We start from the raw sequence: 14,082 nt of genomic DNA, 5'->3' as shown, positions 1-14,082 counted from the left end.
CGTGGAGCGTGGAGCGCCCGGGCATCAGGGACTATGGGCGGGCTGGCATTGGCCGGGGCGGGGCGGGTCGGCGATGACGGGTCGAGTGCAGGGCGAGATCGCAGGCGTGCGGCAGTCGGCTGCAATCCCGAGCACGCGGAAGACCGAGAGTGGTGCCCAGTGTCCGCGACTCAAGGAGCGAGGGGTCCGTCACGACCAGCGCGCCGACCCAGAAACAGAATGTCTCCCGGGGCGCGCTCGCGTCGCGGAGATCCTGTCCTGACCCCCTCCGCCCCTGCATTGTTCGGAGGCTACCCACCACTCGTTGACCGCGAACCGCAGACATGAGCCCTCAGGACGACGTAGACGCCGTGCAAGCCGCCAACCCCGACCAGACGCGGGTGGTCGACTCCAAGAGAGGCATGCCATTGCTGAGCCGCACGCGGGCGCCATGCTGACTGCCTGCAGTGTGGACCGTCTTGATCACTAACACCAGCTACCTGCAGGGCCTGTTGACCCTCGACTACTCGCTGAAGCGCGCAAAGACAAAGTACCCGCTGGTGGTGCTGTACACCGACGACTTCCCGCCCTATGGCCACCGCGCGCTGGACGCCCGCGGCATCCCCAAGAAGCGCGTGCCCTATCTGATGCCCGAGTCGCACAAGGACTACACCAATGACCCGCGCTTCTACGACTGCTGGAGCAAGCTCACGCCCTTCAGCCTGGTCGAGTACGACCGCGTCGTGCAGCTCGACGCCGACATGCTGGTGCTGAAGAACATGGACGAGCTGATGGAGCTGGAGCTCGACTCGCCCGACCTCCACGGCCAGGGCCCGCGCGTCTTCGCCGCCAGCCACGCCTGCGTGTGCAATCCGCTGCACAAGTCGCACTATCCCGACGACTGGTGAGTAGAGACACCTTAGCTGGACGCCGGACCCCGCTGACACGGAGCAGGGTCCCCGCCAACTGCGCCTTCACCACGCAACACGCGGCGCCCGATGCGGCGCAGAAGGAGGGCGCGCCGCCGACGGCCGGGCTGGGCATGCCCAACGGCGGGCTCCAGGTCGTGAACCCCTCGGCCGCCGTCTACGGCGCCATCCTGCGGGCTCTGCAGTCGTCGAACACGGACTCGTACGAGTTCGCCGATCAGTCGCTGCTTTCTGACGTTTTCGGCGGGCGCTGGGTGGCCATCCCGTACGTCTACAACGCGCTCAAGACGCTGCGCTGGAAGGACGTCCACGACGCCATCTGGCGCGACGACGAGGTGAAGAACGTGCACTTCATCCTGAGCCCCAAGCCGTGGCAGGAGACCAAGGACATGCGCATCAAGCGCAACTTCCAGACGGAGGCGAACGACTGGTGGTGGGAGATTAACGACGAGCGCAACCGGGTCGAGAAGGAGGGCGGGCTGGACGACAAGTGGTGATGGACGTTTGGGGCCGTAGCCGGCGGAGCTTTGATATCGGACATTTCTTGCGCAACTTAGCGCATGCGGGCGCGCATCCTCCTGTGTGCAATTCATCGTGAAATTGATCGCCGTGGCGCCGCCTCGCGCCGCAACACCGCACGCCGCCGGGCCAGGATGGCAGCGCCTGCGGCTGCGCAGGACAAGGCACGCGGCGGGCAGCCGCTACGCCGTGCCGCCGTTGGGCCCGTTGGACCTGGGCATACGCGTAGGAGCCGTTGTCGCGGAGCCGCCGTGTCGCATGTGGCAGGCGTGGTCGTGCGCGGGAAATAAGGCCTGCGGCTTTGCATTTCGCGGATCGCAGCTTGGCCTCGCATCCCCTGACCAGACCACAGGCCTAAGCCCTACATCCAGGAACCCGGCCGCCCCCAACTCAGTCACTGGCCCTCCAGCACCACCGCAGATTCTTGTCGACACCGCGAAGGAGGCCCCTATCGCCCGGCTTTTGTAAAGGAGTCAGCTGTCCGGCCTGGCTCAATTGCGCTCTGCATTCCCCGCCTCACCCGTCTCTCTCCCACCGACCCTCGCCCACGCGCGCGTTTCACCCAGCCCCGACGCCGCTCATCTCCCTGCGACTGCCGCCGCTGTCTAAAGCCGGCGTTTCAACCGCTCCCACTCCCCCACGGTTACCTGTCCTCCCCCAAGGCCCTGCCTGCTCCGCCGCCCTCGACCCCTCCCCGTCCTCGTCCTCTCTAGCAAGCCGTGTCGTTGCGCGACCTCTACAGCCGGCAAAATGGGTGGCTCAATATCCAAGATGATGAAGCAGATCTTCGGCACCAAGGAGATGCGTATCCTGATGCTGGGTCTGGATGCCGCTGGCAAGACGAGTACGTCTCGCCCGCCCCCCATGTTGCTTTTTCGCTCGACCGCGCCAATGCGACTGCCTGCGATGCGACTCCATTGGACGCCGTGCTAACGCCTCTGTTTTTGCAGCCATCCTGTACAAGCTCAAGCTGGACAAGGATGTCACCACCATCCCCACCGTCGGCTTCAACGTCGAGACCGTCATGTACAAGAAGACGCGCTTTAATGTGTGGGACGTCGGTGGACAGGACAAGATCCGCCCTCTGTGGAGGCACTACTTCTCTGGTGCGTTGGTCCTGCATTTCATTCCTGCCGCCGCTAACGTTGCGCGAACAGGCACCCAAGGCCTTATCTTCGTTGTCGACTCCAGCGACCGTGACCGTATCGAGGAGGCCCGCAGCGAGCTGTCCCGCATTATCGCCGACCGTGAAATGAAGGACGCCCGCCTGCTCATCTTCGCCAACAAGCAGGACGTTTCCAACACCATGAGGCCCGACGAGGTCAAGAACAAGCTGCAACTGGATAAGATTGCCAAGGACCACAAGTGGAAGATTGAGCCCTCGTGCGCGACCACCGGCGAGGGTATCTTCGAGGGTCTGGTACGTTACCCTTCCGTGAGACTTGACCCGCCAGGCTCCCACTTACTAACCTTCTCCCAGGCTTGGCTCTCTGAGCAGATCAACACGCAGCCGAACTAAACCACCTGCCCGGCTTGTCTTGATGGGATCGCACGATCTCACATCACCCGAGAATCCCCCATTGTGTGCTTTGTCTCGGCGTCGTCCTTGCTGCCCCTCCGCTAGATACCATATACCCCGAAACCTCTCCCTTATCCTCTCACCAGTCAGCGCATATGCACAGATATCGAACCGTGCCGCGTCGAATTGAGCGAGCGAACAGCTAGCGCTCCCCGCTGGCCCCTACATCTCGACGAGCGAAATAGAACGTGGTCTTGAAAGCAAAAAAGAGTTCATTGCCGTCGCCGCAACCCCATTCAAAACCACGTATACCCGTGTGGTTGGGGTTCGAGAATCGTCGCCAAACAGATTCTCTTCTTTGTTTTACAGCTCTTCAAAACAACCCCATTTTAGTCTTCTTTAATCAGATAGTCTCTCTCCCCTTGTCGTTTTGGTCTCGTTGGTCGTGTTCATGATACCTGGATTTGCGTGCTCGTTTTTCCACATATTTCCTTTGCTCGGTCAGTGCTTTTCAGCGTCTTCTTTTCCTTTATTTCCCTTTTTTTGGTTCTTGAGTCATTTTTCTTGTTGGCTGCAAATTTCCTTGCCCAACATCCCTGTCTAGTACATTTCCTTAATATCCAAACACCACACATCATCCCCCTCAACATCATTCACCGGAAGCGGTTGAAAGGAGAGTGGGCGGGCTTGAAAGAATATGGAGAGGTTTGAAGCGAGGCCGCTCCGTGTGGAGGAGGACCTGCGCTGGGAATTGTCACTGTAAGAAGCGGCTGAGGCTGGCAGATTTCAGAAGGGTGGTAGAGCTCCGATGGCCGAATGGATACAAGAGAGCATCTACGGTGAGTAGAGAAGGTGTAGTGTGTAGGAGAAGAAAGTCGGTATGGGCGCCTGTATGTAAAAGAACCGGATATTGATGATGACAATACTGCATATCAGGCGTCTGGCTCTTTGTTTTCCATCTACTCTCCAAAAATGATCCCAATCTTCTGATCCGGCACACCGCCTTTTGCGTGAGACATTCAGTGTTATACAGAGACTAGTACAATAAGGTCGCATTGGCCAGGCCTCGTATGTGGTGCCGCGTTGGATGACGGCTATGATCTACGAGCCAAGGGTTGGGGGCCAAGCAGTGGTATGCATGTTCTTCCTTGAGCATGACAACCTAAGAGCTTCATGTGAATGATCGAACGTACGGAAGCAGGACGATAAGCCCGAAAGCTTTCCCGGAAGCCCACGCAAAATGCACAATCACATGAAGGCACCTCGTAGCCGACGCGTCAACTGATGACCGCCAATCACCCTTTACGTTCGAAGAAACCCACTCCATCCCGACATCATCAAGTATAGCTGCTCGTGATACTCACCTCATGCACATCTCCCTTTCCCGTACTCTCTTACGTTCTCTCCTATAGCCGTGCGAAACCCAAGAATAACTCCCGTCCCCACACCTCCCCCGTTGTTATTTTGCTTATAGCAGGGCTGCTCTAATTACCTTTTTTTCTGTTTCCCCGACATCGGGTCGTACGTCGCTCATCTTGCGGGCCCCGCCCCGCCTCGCCCCCCCTGGATCTTCACGTATGTAGGTCGAAGAAAATCGGGTTTCAGGATGCGGATCAAAAGGCGTGTGCGCTTTCTCTACTATGTACTACGCATGCTCTGTGCTGAGAGGGTTAATCTCGCGCAATAGCAGTTGGGACCACCACCGGGGGCGGGTTTGAGGTGATGAAGGGAGGGAGGATGTGTGTGTGTGTGTGTGTGTGTGTGTGTGTGTGTGTGTGTGTGTGTGATATCTGGGCTCGGTGTTCGATGGCGGCGTCGTGATGTAGTAGTAGGGAGGGAACGTGCGCGAGGTACGAGATGAATGGAGGGAAGGTGTAGAAGAGAGGTCGAGGCGCTGCGGATAGGCCGCATGCATGTATGTATATAATCGAGATTGATCACCGACATCTCCGAGACGGTTGCAGAGAGAGAGCTTTGCCTACTCATTACGCTCGTGCATTTTTTTCTTCGAATGACTATGTAATATGCCGAACCGACTAACCTAAATAACGCTGCGTATCACATGCGGTATGGAATCAAAATGGATTCGTCGCTCATGATCTAACACTCACTACCCGAGGCGCCCTCGCCTCGTCCTCCTGTATGACAGTTCGTCTCGACGCCATCCACTGCTCACAACGAACTCTTGGTCTTGTCGTCGTCCAGCTCGCAAAACGCCTTGAAGGTGACGAACTCCTCGCCCTTGTCGGTCTCGCTCTCCAGCACGCACTCGGCCGTGGCGCCGACAAAGTACACGAAGCCGGGCTCGATGGGCTCCTTCTTGGGGCCGACGGCGATGGTGCCCCTGCCGGAGGTGCACAGGACGATGCTGGGGCCCATGATGGGGTCGAAGGTGACCTTGGCGCCGGGGGCGCGCAGGGCGGTGCGGACGACGGAGAACTCGTCGATGGGCGGGTCGTACAGCTCCGAGTCGCTGGCGGACGAGTACGACTTGGTGTTGTGCGTGACGTAGGCGAAGTCCTTGGGCGTCATTTTTTGGTCTTCGATGGGCGCGTACGAGTACGTCAGCATCGACGTCAGCGTGCCGACGTCCTTGAACTTGGGCGTGAAGCCCGCGCGCACGACGTTGTCCGACGACGCCATGCACTCGATGATGTCGCCCGACAGGTACGCGTGGATGTCGTCGGCCTTGAGGAACATGGCCTCGCCCACGTCCAGCTTGACGTAGTTGAGGAAGAAGAGCACGAAGAGCCCGATGTCGCCCGGGAACTGGTTCGACAGCCGCTGCACCAGCTCGGCGAGCTCCTCGCCGCTGCTGCTGGAGACGCCGCCGCCGGCGAAGGAGGCGCCTTCGGACTGCGCCGTGGAGAGAAGCTCTTGCGCCGTGGCTTCGATGTCCGAGGCGTCGGACGTCATGAGCGAGGTGAAGGCCTGCTGCAGGGCGGCCTTGTTTTCCTTGGTGTCCTCTTCCGACGTCGACGTCTCGCGGCCCTTGATTGTGTTCTCGAAGTTTGCGGCGGCCTCCTCGCCGACGAGCTTGCGGAAGGTGGGCACGTTTGCGAGGAAGTGGGCAATCTCGGCGAGCGGGCGGAAGCCGCAGAAGCCGTCGAAGGGAGTAATGGCGATGGTCATCTCGGGCTTGTGGTTGTCGTCTAAGGTGGTGGCACAGCAGTTAGCTTCTTGTCAATTGTGTGGACCGGTACCTGGGGCGCTAAGCGTACCAGGGTAGTTCTTGGGGTCCTTTGCGTGCAGCTGCTCGGCCAGCTTCTTGTTGGGGTGGGCCTGGATGCTCAGAGCCTTGCGAATGGAGAGCACCTTGAACAGGAACGGCAGCTTCCCGCCGTAGCGCTCAGTGATGTCGCGGCCCATGAGCATCTGGTTGTCCTGCACCAGGTCTAGCAATGAGCGCTGTGTGGCGACATCCTTGGAGGGCAGCGACGGGTGGGTGCCCATCCAGAGCTCGGCGTAGGGCTTCTCATCTTCAATGGTGAGCTCGTTCGACGGCGTCGCGGAGGCGAATTTGGCGGCGGCGGAGGCGGAGCCCACCTTGCCTACGTGAGGTCAGGTCTTTGCGGATTCTGGGGCGGGGCATGCGAACTGCGAGGAAATTGCGGCTCGGTAGGGCTGCTTACCCCAATCGTAGCTGTTGACGCCTGGGCGGTGGTGGTGGTGTTAGCGGGGCAGCGCAGCATTGTCTGGGATCGGCAGCATACCGCACTGGAGGCGAATAAGAGGAACCTGCATGGCGACTGGAATGCGAACAATGGCGGCGACAGAGCGGAGGTGAGAGGACAGAGAGCGACAGGTGGCCGCGAGGGGTCAGAAATAAAAAAGCTGCAACGGTTGGATGGGCCCCTCGCATACAACGTCACATTGGCGCTGCGAACAAAACGGGCATCGCATCCGCGGAGCTGCCGCCCACCACCAGCGGCGCGGCGGCGGGGAGGCTTGGCGCCCGGGTCCTTGCGCGGGACGTGGCAGGGTCCAGCAGGATCGGCGCCGAGACATCATGCAGCACTCGACCATCGCAAGCCCATTGTAGACCACAGCCTGACCACCTCTCCCGTGCCGCCGCCCTTGGCTCTCCTCCCCCGCGCTGCCTAGCACCAGCGTCGCACCTGCCCGCGCGACCCTGTGCGCCCCCGCAACCGCGTGCATTCGGCCGCAATTGGCACGACTCGATGCGCTCTTGATCCTCTCTCCGACCCCCGCGCAGCGAACGCGGAGAAAAGAGCCAGGCACGCGCCGGCGCACCAACCACACACCTCCTGCCTCCACGCCACCATCCTCCCCCAACCATGACGTCGCGCAGCAGACCCCGCGGCACTCAGCTAAAGGATGACGCCGATGAGGAGCGCAGCATCTGGAACCAGCTCCGCGCCGATGCCAAGAAGGTCGATGCGCTGGTGGTAAGTCCGCCGTCTCTCATCACTATTCCCCACGCCTTGAAGCCGCCGCAGCTTTGCGCTCCGGGCCCAATTGGGCGCCTGCCGCTTTGCGCGTCTTGCCGTCTCGCGTTTCGTCCGGAGCGCGCTGAGACGTATCTTACTCCAGACTGACTGTTCCTGTACAGAGGGAATCAAACGAGATCGAGAAACGCATCTACGAGCTCGGGGTGGCACAGCAAGCTATCGAAGGTAATCTACGGTGTAGTAACTCTCCCCGCTCTGTTTCGACCCTCTTCGCCCCTTATCTCGACGTCTTCTTGCTTTTCAATCCGATGAGGTTGCATGTCACGTGTGGTTGGGCCAAGATCGTCGCCTTGCCACTGCCTTGCCCGTCAAAGCTGGCTTCATTCTCGCTGCTTGACTGTTTGCTGACTTTGCCAACAGGCCGGGGTGATATGCCTCCAGCTGATGTCGACCATGAACTTGACGACCTGGTCCGCAAGAATATTCGTCTTCATGAGGCCATCAGCAGCCTGACGGACGGCTCTTCGTCTGACAGCAACATGTCCATCACCCAAGGACTCGAGCTCCTCTCGGCCCTCCGCGCCGCCTCGGCCAGCTCGCCGGATACCATCTCCAACGGCTCCCGCCACGCCAGCTCCAAGGTTCAACGCAACCCAAAGCGGAACAAGCTTGACCATGCGTCCAACGACGACACCGACTCCATCGCTGACTCGCCAAAGCCGACCCTGAGCTCTGGAATCAAGGACCGCCTGGGCGTCGGCAGCAGCAGCAAGGCCGGAAGCAGGAGCACCAGCGTTGGCGCGGGGCGCGAGACGAGTGTCAAGGTTGAGGACGGCAACGACAGCATGGACAGCGTCAAAGGTAAAGTTGACGGTCTCAGTCTGTCTACTAGGCATAGACACCGAAAGCCCAGCAGCAAAGGTTAGACTGACTACGCTCTCCAAAGTCTCCACCGTCGGCGACCGTCACCGCCTCAGTGTCGGCACTGAGGTCTTTTACCGCAACAAGCAGAAAAACACTGAAGGCGAGGGAATCCTGTGCAGCGTCACTTCCGTCATTGGGGAGGGCAAACAACGGCGGTACATTTTACTTTTCTTCGCTGGACGCTACCGCGGCCGGACTGACGTGATGGTGACAGGTATGAGATAATCGACTCTGATCCGGACCCATCAACACCCTTGCAACCATACCGCGCTTCTGTCAGCAACCTTGTTCCCATTCCGGTCTCCAATGCTGGCCTCACGGAACTACCACTCAGAAAAAATGTCCTTGCTGTATATCCTGGCACCACCACTTTCTACAAGGCCGAGGTGGTCGCCTCTCGCGCTGGCAAAGGTCTGAAGAAGGACGGAAAAGAAATCGGCGGTTCCCTAGGCGAGCTCAAAGACGGCTTCGTCCGACTGCGCTTCGAGGGCGAGGATGAAGCCGATCGCGAAATGGATGTCGAGAGGAGATACGTCCTGCCCGAAACCGGAAGATAACACATCACCGTCACCGGGCCTGTTGCGAATCCACATCCCTCTCACAGCATTTTCCTTCTGGAGAAAGGACGCCAAAGCCTCCGTCCTACTCTACGGCCGGCATGTCTGCATGATCGGAGTTATTGTTGCAATTTGGATACGAAAGATCTTAATCGATGAAGTTTATGATGATATGCTCGGTTGTTATATGCGAGTACTGGCTACTTCTTTCGCGCATTCCTTGCATTGACGGTTGGCAAAAGTCCACAGCGCATGCTTGCACTCTCTTTTCTCGGCTCGGTTCCTCAATATACCGCGTCTCCGTGCATGGTCTGCTTCCTGGTCTAGAATTTTCATGTCGTCCATTGTTCTGAGCCACTTCATTGAATGGGTGTTTCAAGTCAAAGTATGCTGTGTCAGTTGCTGCCGGTTGCATCCAGTGAGGGTTGGCTACACAATTTCATACAGGGAACAGCAAGTTCCAGTAATAAAGACACTAAACTGAGTGGAGCTGTCTACAAGCACCGCTGGGATTTATGATCTTCGCTCTCAAAATATGTCGAGCCACGTACAGACAGTATAACGCTTGTCCAACAAAATCACGAGCAATGATGGTTGTTGTAGTTCAGCCAGAGGTTCGAGGCTCATCTGTCCAAAACAGCTTTCGATCAATGGGGAATTTGTTATGGTTATACGCTGGCGAATAACGTTCCTGCAAGGGAGAATCCGAAATGCGCTAACTGGTAGAAGTCAACGATAGGATGTACCTAGTCATAGGAGGAAAGAAAATGCATCAAGCCGCTTTGCTCGTCTTCCGGAAACTGCCCCTAAAATCCGACAAATGCGTCTAGCTTCCTTTGGTTGTAGACGTCTCCTTCGACCAGCTTCTCCCACTTCTGGTGAATGCGTCAGCCCACAGCACACGCCCGCCACACACGTTTCGAAAGCGACGACTGCAAGGTAGGGGTAAAAAAATGGAAGAAAAGAAGAAGGGGGGGAGGGGGGTGGGAGAGGAAGGATCGAAAGCCAAGAAAGCCAACTTACCCCCTCCGGCGTGACCTTCACCAACGTCGGCAAATGCGTCACCTCAAACGGCGCCTTCCTCCACACGTTCTCCGGCGTCCTCCACCTGGTACTCAGGTCAGCAAAGCAATTTCAGTCAGCCCAGCCCAGCCCAGCCCTTCTTCACCAGAAAGAAACCAAACCAAACAAACAAACCCTGCCGCCTAGGCTGGGGGGCGAGGGAGGAAGGCAGAAAAGAAGGAAGGAAAGAGAAAAGAAAAAAAAAAAGAAACATCGCCCACTCACTCCGCCTTATCCCCCACCCACACAACCCAACATTTCTCCTCTCCATACTTGTCGCCAAACTTCCTCTCCACGAGCGGCTCCGCCGCCACGCAGTCGCCGCACCAGCTACGCCGCTTCTTCTGGCCGCTTTCCTCCATGTCCACGTGCGACGCGTACACGGCGACGAAGCTGCTGGCGCCCGACGCGGCGGCGGAGGCCTGCAGCGTCTGCGCCAGCTGGCCCGGCGACGCGGTCGTTTGGGTGAGTGGCATCTTCTTTTTTCTTTTTTTTTGGGCAGAGTTGGACTGTTGGCGATCGTCTTGTGTGTTTTCTTCTTTTTCTTTCTTTCCCACTGCGCTTTGGTTCGGGAGGGTGAGGTGTGTGTGTTTTTACGTAGGGTTGGAGGGTGAGAGGGTGAGAACGAGAGAGAGAGGGGAATATTGTAGGGATTGGGATGGATGGCCGCGTGGATGGGATGGAAGGAAGGAAGGATGGAAGGATGGGGGTGGGATTTAAGTTTCCTCGGCTTTCTTCTTTGTCCTCGCTTAAGGCGAGCTGCGTTTTGGCAGCCGGCGGCAGGGGCAGCGGTGGGTCGACAACGTTGGCGGTAAACGTTGGATTGGGCAAGAGGGCGCTAGAATTACGATTTTTTTGCGTACGCCTTGAGGGAGGGAGGGAGGGCTGATTCTGGTAGTGATCGTACATACATACGCGTCAAACAAAGTGCTATCTTTCATACGTTTGGAACGATATTTCCATGTGAGCTCGATCCTCCAGAGCGTGAACCAACCAGATTCAGCGCTGCCGAATAACTCGTGGCTTTGCACGTGAGCGAACGTTGGCAATAAAGACAAACATGAATCGTAAAAAACGGACCAAAAACCAGCGCGGTGTATATGCCCAAAAGAAACCAGGAGTGAAATCCCAAAACAGCAAGGAAAGAGCCGTAATGCGAGCGATGTGACAGAAGGGAAGTCAACCCAAGATTTATCCAGTCCACCCTCCTCTAGTCCTTCCAGCCCCTCCAAGCCCAAGCCCTTGTCCATCCTTCTACCCACCGTACCGTCTAAAATCGCCCTCAAAGGGAATCAAGAGCGACGCCGTGTGATTGCCTACTGCGGTTCTTCCATTACGAACTCGGATCCACATGCGTCGCCTTAATGTTCAACGGTTGAGGCGTCGATCTGCCATCTTGCGGTGTCAATGTACCGCTCCTGCCTCTTGAAGCTGCCAGTGCTGCCAATCCCTGGCTGCCCTTCCCAATGACCTCACCACCCACTGTAGCGCTACGAGGCCTTGCGGTAGAGTCGTTGGCGCTGAGGCTTGCTGCAATCGAGCCTGCTGCCGGTGTAAGACCCGACGATGTCGCCATGGACGGATCAGGTGTGGCTAGGCCAGAAGCAAGCGGAGAAGGAGTGACAAGACCGGAAGGAGGAACGGGGATGGAGATGTCCTCGGGGGAAGCAGGGACAATCTTGTCAGGGAGGCCAGGAATATGAATACGTTTAGCAGAATTGTTGTACGAGGCGGGAATGATCTGGGAAAGCGTTGTTAGTGTGTTGAATCTGTGAAAATGAAAGGGCCCCAGCAGGAGAGCAGCAGGGCAATTGGGTTCGCATGCGTTTCGCCTGTTGCTACCAATCAAGGGACACATGTAACGAGAAGCTCCTTACCTCGATAATCTCATCACGAGGGAAATCTAGCTTTGGAATGTCGGTTGCGTTGCAGGCCATCAGGTAACCGTACAGGACACGAAGAACACTCTCATGTGCGATGATCAAGAGATCGTTCTGTTCACGCTCTAGTTCCAGAATGATGGGCTCCAGGCGAACCGCAAGGTCGTGGTAAGACTAAGCATGTCAGCAAACTGCTTCTTCCACCAGATGAGGAGGCATACCTCAGCTCGCGGGTAGCGGTGGTGGTAAGGGTCAGCCTCATGTTTTGCGACCTCGTCAGGAAATTTGCGCCTGATCTGGCTTTCCGTCATCTTCTCGCAGACTCCCGGATGAAGCTGGCTCATCTGACTGCGCTGCCTCACCCGGTATCCAGTGTCTGCCAGCGGATTAGATGTCTCGACGGTACGCCGACGAGTCGATGTCCAGACAGTCAGCGGCTTAAGCTGGGCTGAAGGCGATCCCTGCTCGTGCAAGGCTTTGCGTTCTTCTTCGCGGTGCTTCAACAGAGTCTGAATCATCTTCTGCGCATAGTCCTCGCCCTCTGGCGATAGTGATGCGTCGGCCTTGTATGAGTCTTCTTCCCTTGTGGTTCCGGCACGAGCGAAATAAGTATGGCGAGACTTGATGTGCAGGTTGAGAAGGTAGAAGACAATACGCTGGGAGAGATAACCGAAGTTGCAGCTGTTGACAATGACGCGCTCGCCGGCGTTGACCATCTTGACCCAGTGCAGATCCGGCTCTTCCATGGTCTCGAAGTGCGGTATCCGCGCCGAAATGCGCTGCAGATAGTCTTTGATGGCGTCCTCATCACTCCAACCCACATAGTCCGGAGAAGAAATCTTCACGCTCCGCACATTCTCCTCGATGATCTTCTCATCTGTGCACTGCGACTCGATGAACAGCGTCTGGATCTGGCGCTTGGCGAACTCTCTGGCCAAAGCTGCTCGCCCCGCACCAATGGCGTTCACTGCGTCATAGATGGCCACCTGACCGTTCTCGTGCTCGAGGAAATGGTAGATGTCTTCTCTGCACTTCTTGAGGATCTTGTTGCGCAGGAGCACAGAGCTTGGGGAGGCATTCACGTAGAAGTAGTCCTGGGGGACATCGCGTCCCGGGCCCATGGTCGCGCGCCTGTAGTCGCCCAGGTGGAACACGTGCGTCTTGACGCCGAGCCATCTGAGATAGCGTGCCACGGCCACGGAAATGTGCGTCTTGCCTCTGGCTGGCAGCCCGACGGTTGCGATGACGATGCGACCGGAGTGGAACAGGCGACCCGACTCGGTGCTGTACAGCTGAGCGGGCGCCATCTCTTCCTTTTCCGGCAGGTCATGGATGGCGTCGATGAAGGTGCTGGACCGCCGCCGGTACCTGGGCGAGTTGGCCGCCACCTCAGCAGTTCTGCGACCTGGTCAGTAGCAAGATAACTGAGCGCTCTGCAAATGCGACGGCCCGCAATGCTTCGTGGGCGCGGCGCATCACGTGGGCTGGCACGCGGCGATGGACGTACAGAAGGGTGTCCATGGTGGCGAGCGGTGCGCGGTGCGGGCGCGTCGGACGGGGTGGGTGAGGGGGAGAGCTGCTGCGGGCTGGGGTGGGGATTTGTTTTGAGGCAAAGCACGCAGGTGGCTCTGGAGCGGTGTTGGGAACTTCGCGATGCTGGCCAGGATTTGATTGAAGGCGGTAGAAGCTAAGCGGAGCCCAGTGGGCGGCAGTCACGCCAGTCACAGGGCGTGTCAGTGGCCGGGGCGTGGGTGGTGCGAGCGGCGGAACTCTGCAGTCGCGGAGCGGCCTGTGAGTTGAGCTCGCAACCAGCTCGCAGCCCCGCTGACGACGGGCGGCAGGGTGGGCGCAGACGGGCTGCAGCTGGTCGTCACGTCACGTGCAGCTCTCTGCCGATTGGCCGCGCGCGCTGCGTCCAGGTCGAAAAAGTCGGCGGCCGAGCTCTGGCTGCGCAGCATCATCAACTTCGCCCAGTTCGCCATCACTCCCGCACCCCTCCATTCGCGCCCCAGCCGCCGCCCGCGCGCCCATTTCCCAATCGCTCCCGCTGCCCGGTCGCCTACCGCGCCGAGTCTGCCTTCTTCCTCCCGCCCGCACAGCTGCTTCTCGCTCCAATGGCGTCACTAGAGAAGGCCGACCAGCAGGCCCTGGACGTGCTCACCAACAACTCCGTCTACCGGAAGCTGCAGTCGTACTACTCGGCATACTCGGATCGGAGAGACGCGCTAGGCCTGAGCAACCCGGGCACCATCGACAACATCTCCAAGGAAGTCCAGCGCGATGTCTTCCTCAACAACCTTG

The 14,082-nt window shown here is 58.4% G+C and overlaps 5 protein-coding genes across 5 annotated transcripts; 3 read left to right on the top strand and 2 right to left on the bottom strand.

The window, feature by feature from the left end:
• Positions 1 to 740: 740 nt before the first annotated feature.
• On the top strand, positions 741 to 1,405 carry SLS55_010059 (uncharacterized protein; the record flags this gene model as incomplete). The annotated part of the gene is made up of 2 exons (XM_066781450.1): positions 741 to 746; positions 989 to 1,405. 2 exons carry the CDS (start codon positions 741 to 743, stop codon positions 1,403 to 1,405), a joined length of 423 nt encoding a protein of 140 aa, XP_066628452.1.
• A 772-nt stretch (positions 1,406 to 2,177) lies between these two features.
• ARF6 (ADP-ribosylation factor, Arf Arf6) lies at positions 2,178 to 2,946 on the top strand (the record flags this gene model as incomplete). Its single annotated transcript, XM_066781449.1, has 2 exons — positions 2,178 to 2,271; positions 2,378 to 2,946. 2 exons carry the CDS (start codon positions 2,178 to 2,180, stop codon positions 2,944 to 2,946), a joined length of 663 nt encoding a protein of 220 aa, XP_066628451.1.
• A 2,172-nt stretch (positions 2,947 to 5,118) lies between these two features.
• Positions 5,119 to 6,690, bottom strand: PMI1 (Mannose-6-phosphate isomerase; the record flags this gene model as incomplete). Its single annotated transcript, XM_066781448.1, has 2 exons — positions 5,119 to 6,084; positions 6,685 to 6,690. 2 exons carry the CDS (start codon positions 6,688 to 6,690, stop codon positions 5,119 to 5,121), a joined length of 972 nt encoding a protein of 323 aa, XP_066628450.1.
• A 554-nt stretch (positions 6,691 to 7,244) lies between these two features.
• SLS55_010056 (uncharacterized protein) lies at positions 7,245 to 8,284 on the top strand (the record flags this gene model as incomplete). The annotated part of the gene is made up of 2 exons (XM_066781447.1): positions 7,245 to 7,249; positions 7,501 to 8,284. 2 exons carry the CDS (start codon positions 7,245 to 7,247, stop codon positions 8,282 to 8,284), a joined length of 789 nt encoding a protein of 262 aa, XP_066628449.1.
• A 3,622-nt stretch (positions 8,285 to 11,906) lies between these two features.
• On the bottom strand, positions 11,907 to 13,302 carry SLS55_010055 (uncharacterized protein; the record flags this gene model as incomplete). The annotated part of the gene is made up of 2 exons (XM_066781446.1): positions 11,907 to 13,179; positions 13,289 to 13,302. 2 exons carry the CDS (start codon positions 13,300 to 13,302, stop codon positions 11,907 to 11,909), a joined length of 1,287 nt encoding a protein of 428 aa, XP_066628448.1.
• Positions 13,303 to 14,082: the final 780 nt, after the last annotated feature.

This window comes from Diplodia seriata (assembly GCF_021436955.1).
Source record: "Diplodia seriata strain FDS-637 chromosome Unknown scaffold_11, whole genome shotgun sequence".
NCBI lineage: Eukaryota > Fungi > Ascomycota > Dothideomycetes > Botryosphaeriales > Botryosphaeriaceae > Diplodia > Diplodia seriata.
The sequence above is the reverse complement of the archived record's forward strand: the minus strand, read 5'-3'. Positions and strand labels throughout refer to the sequence as shown.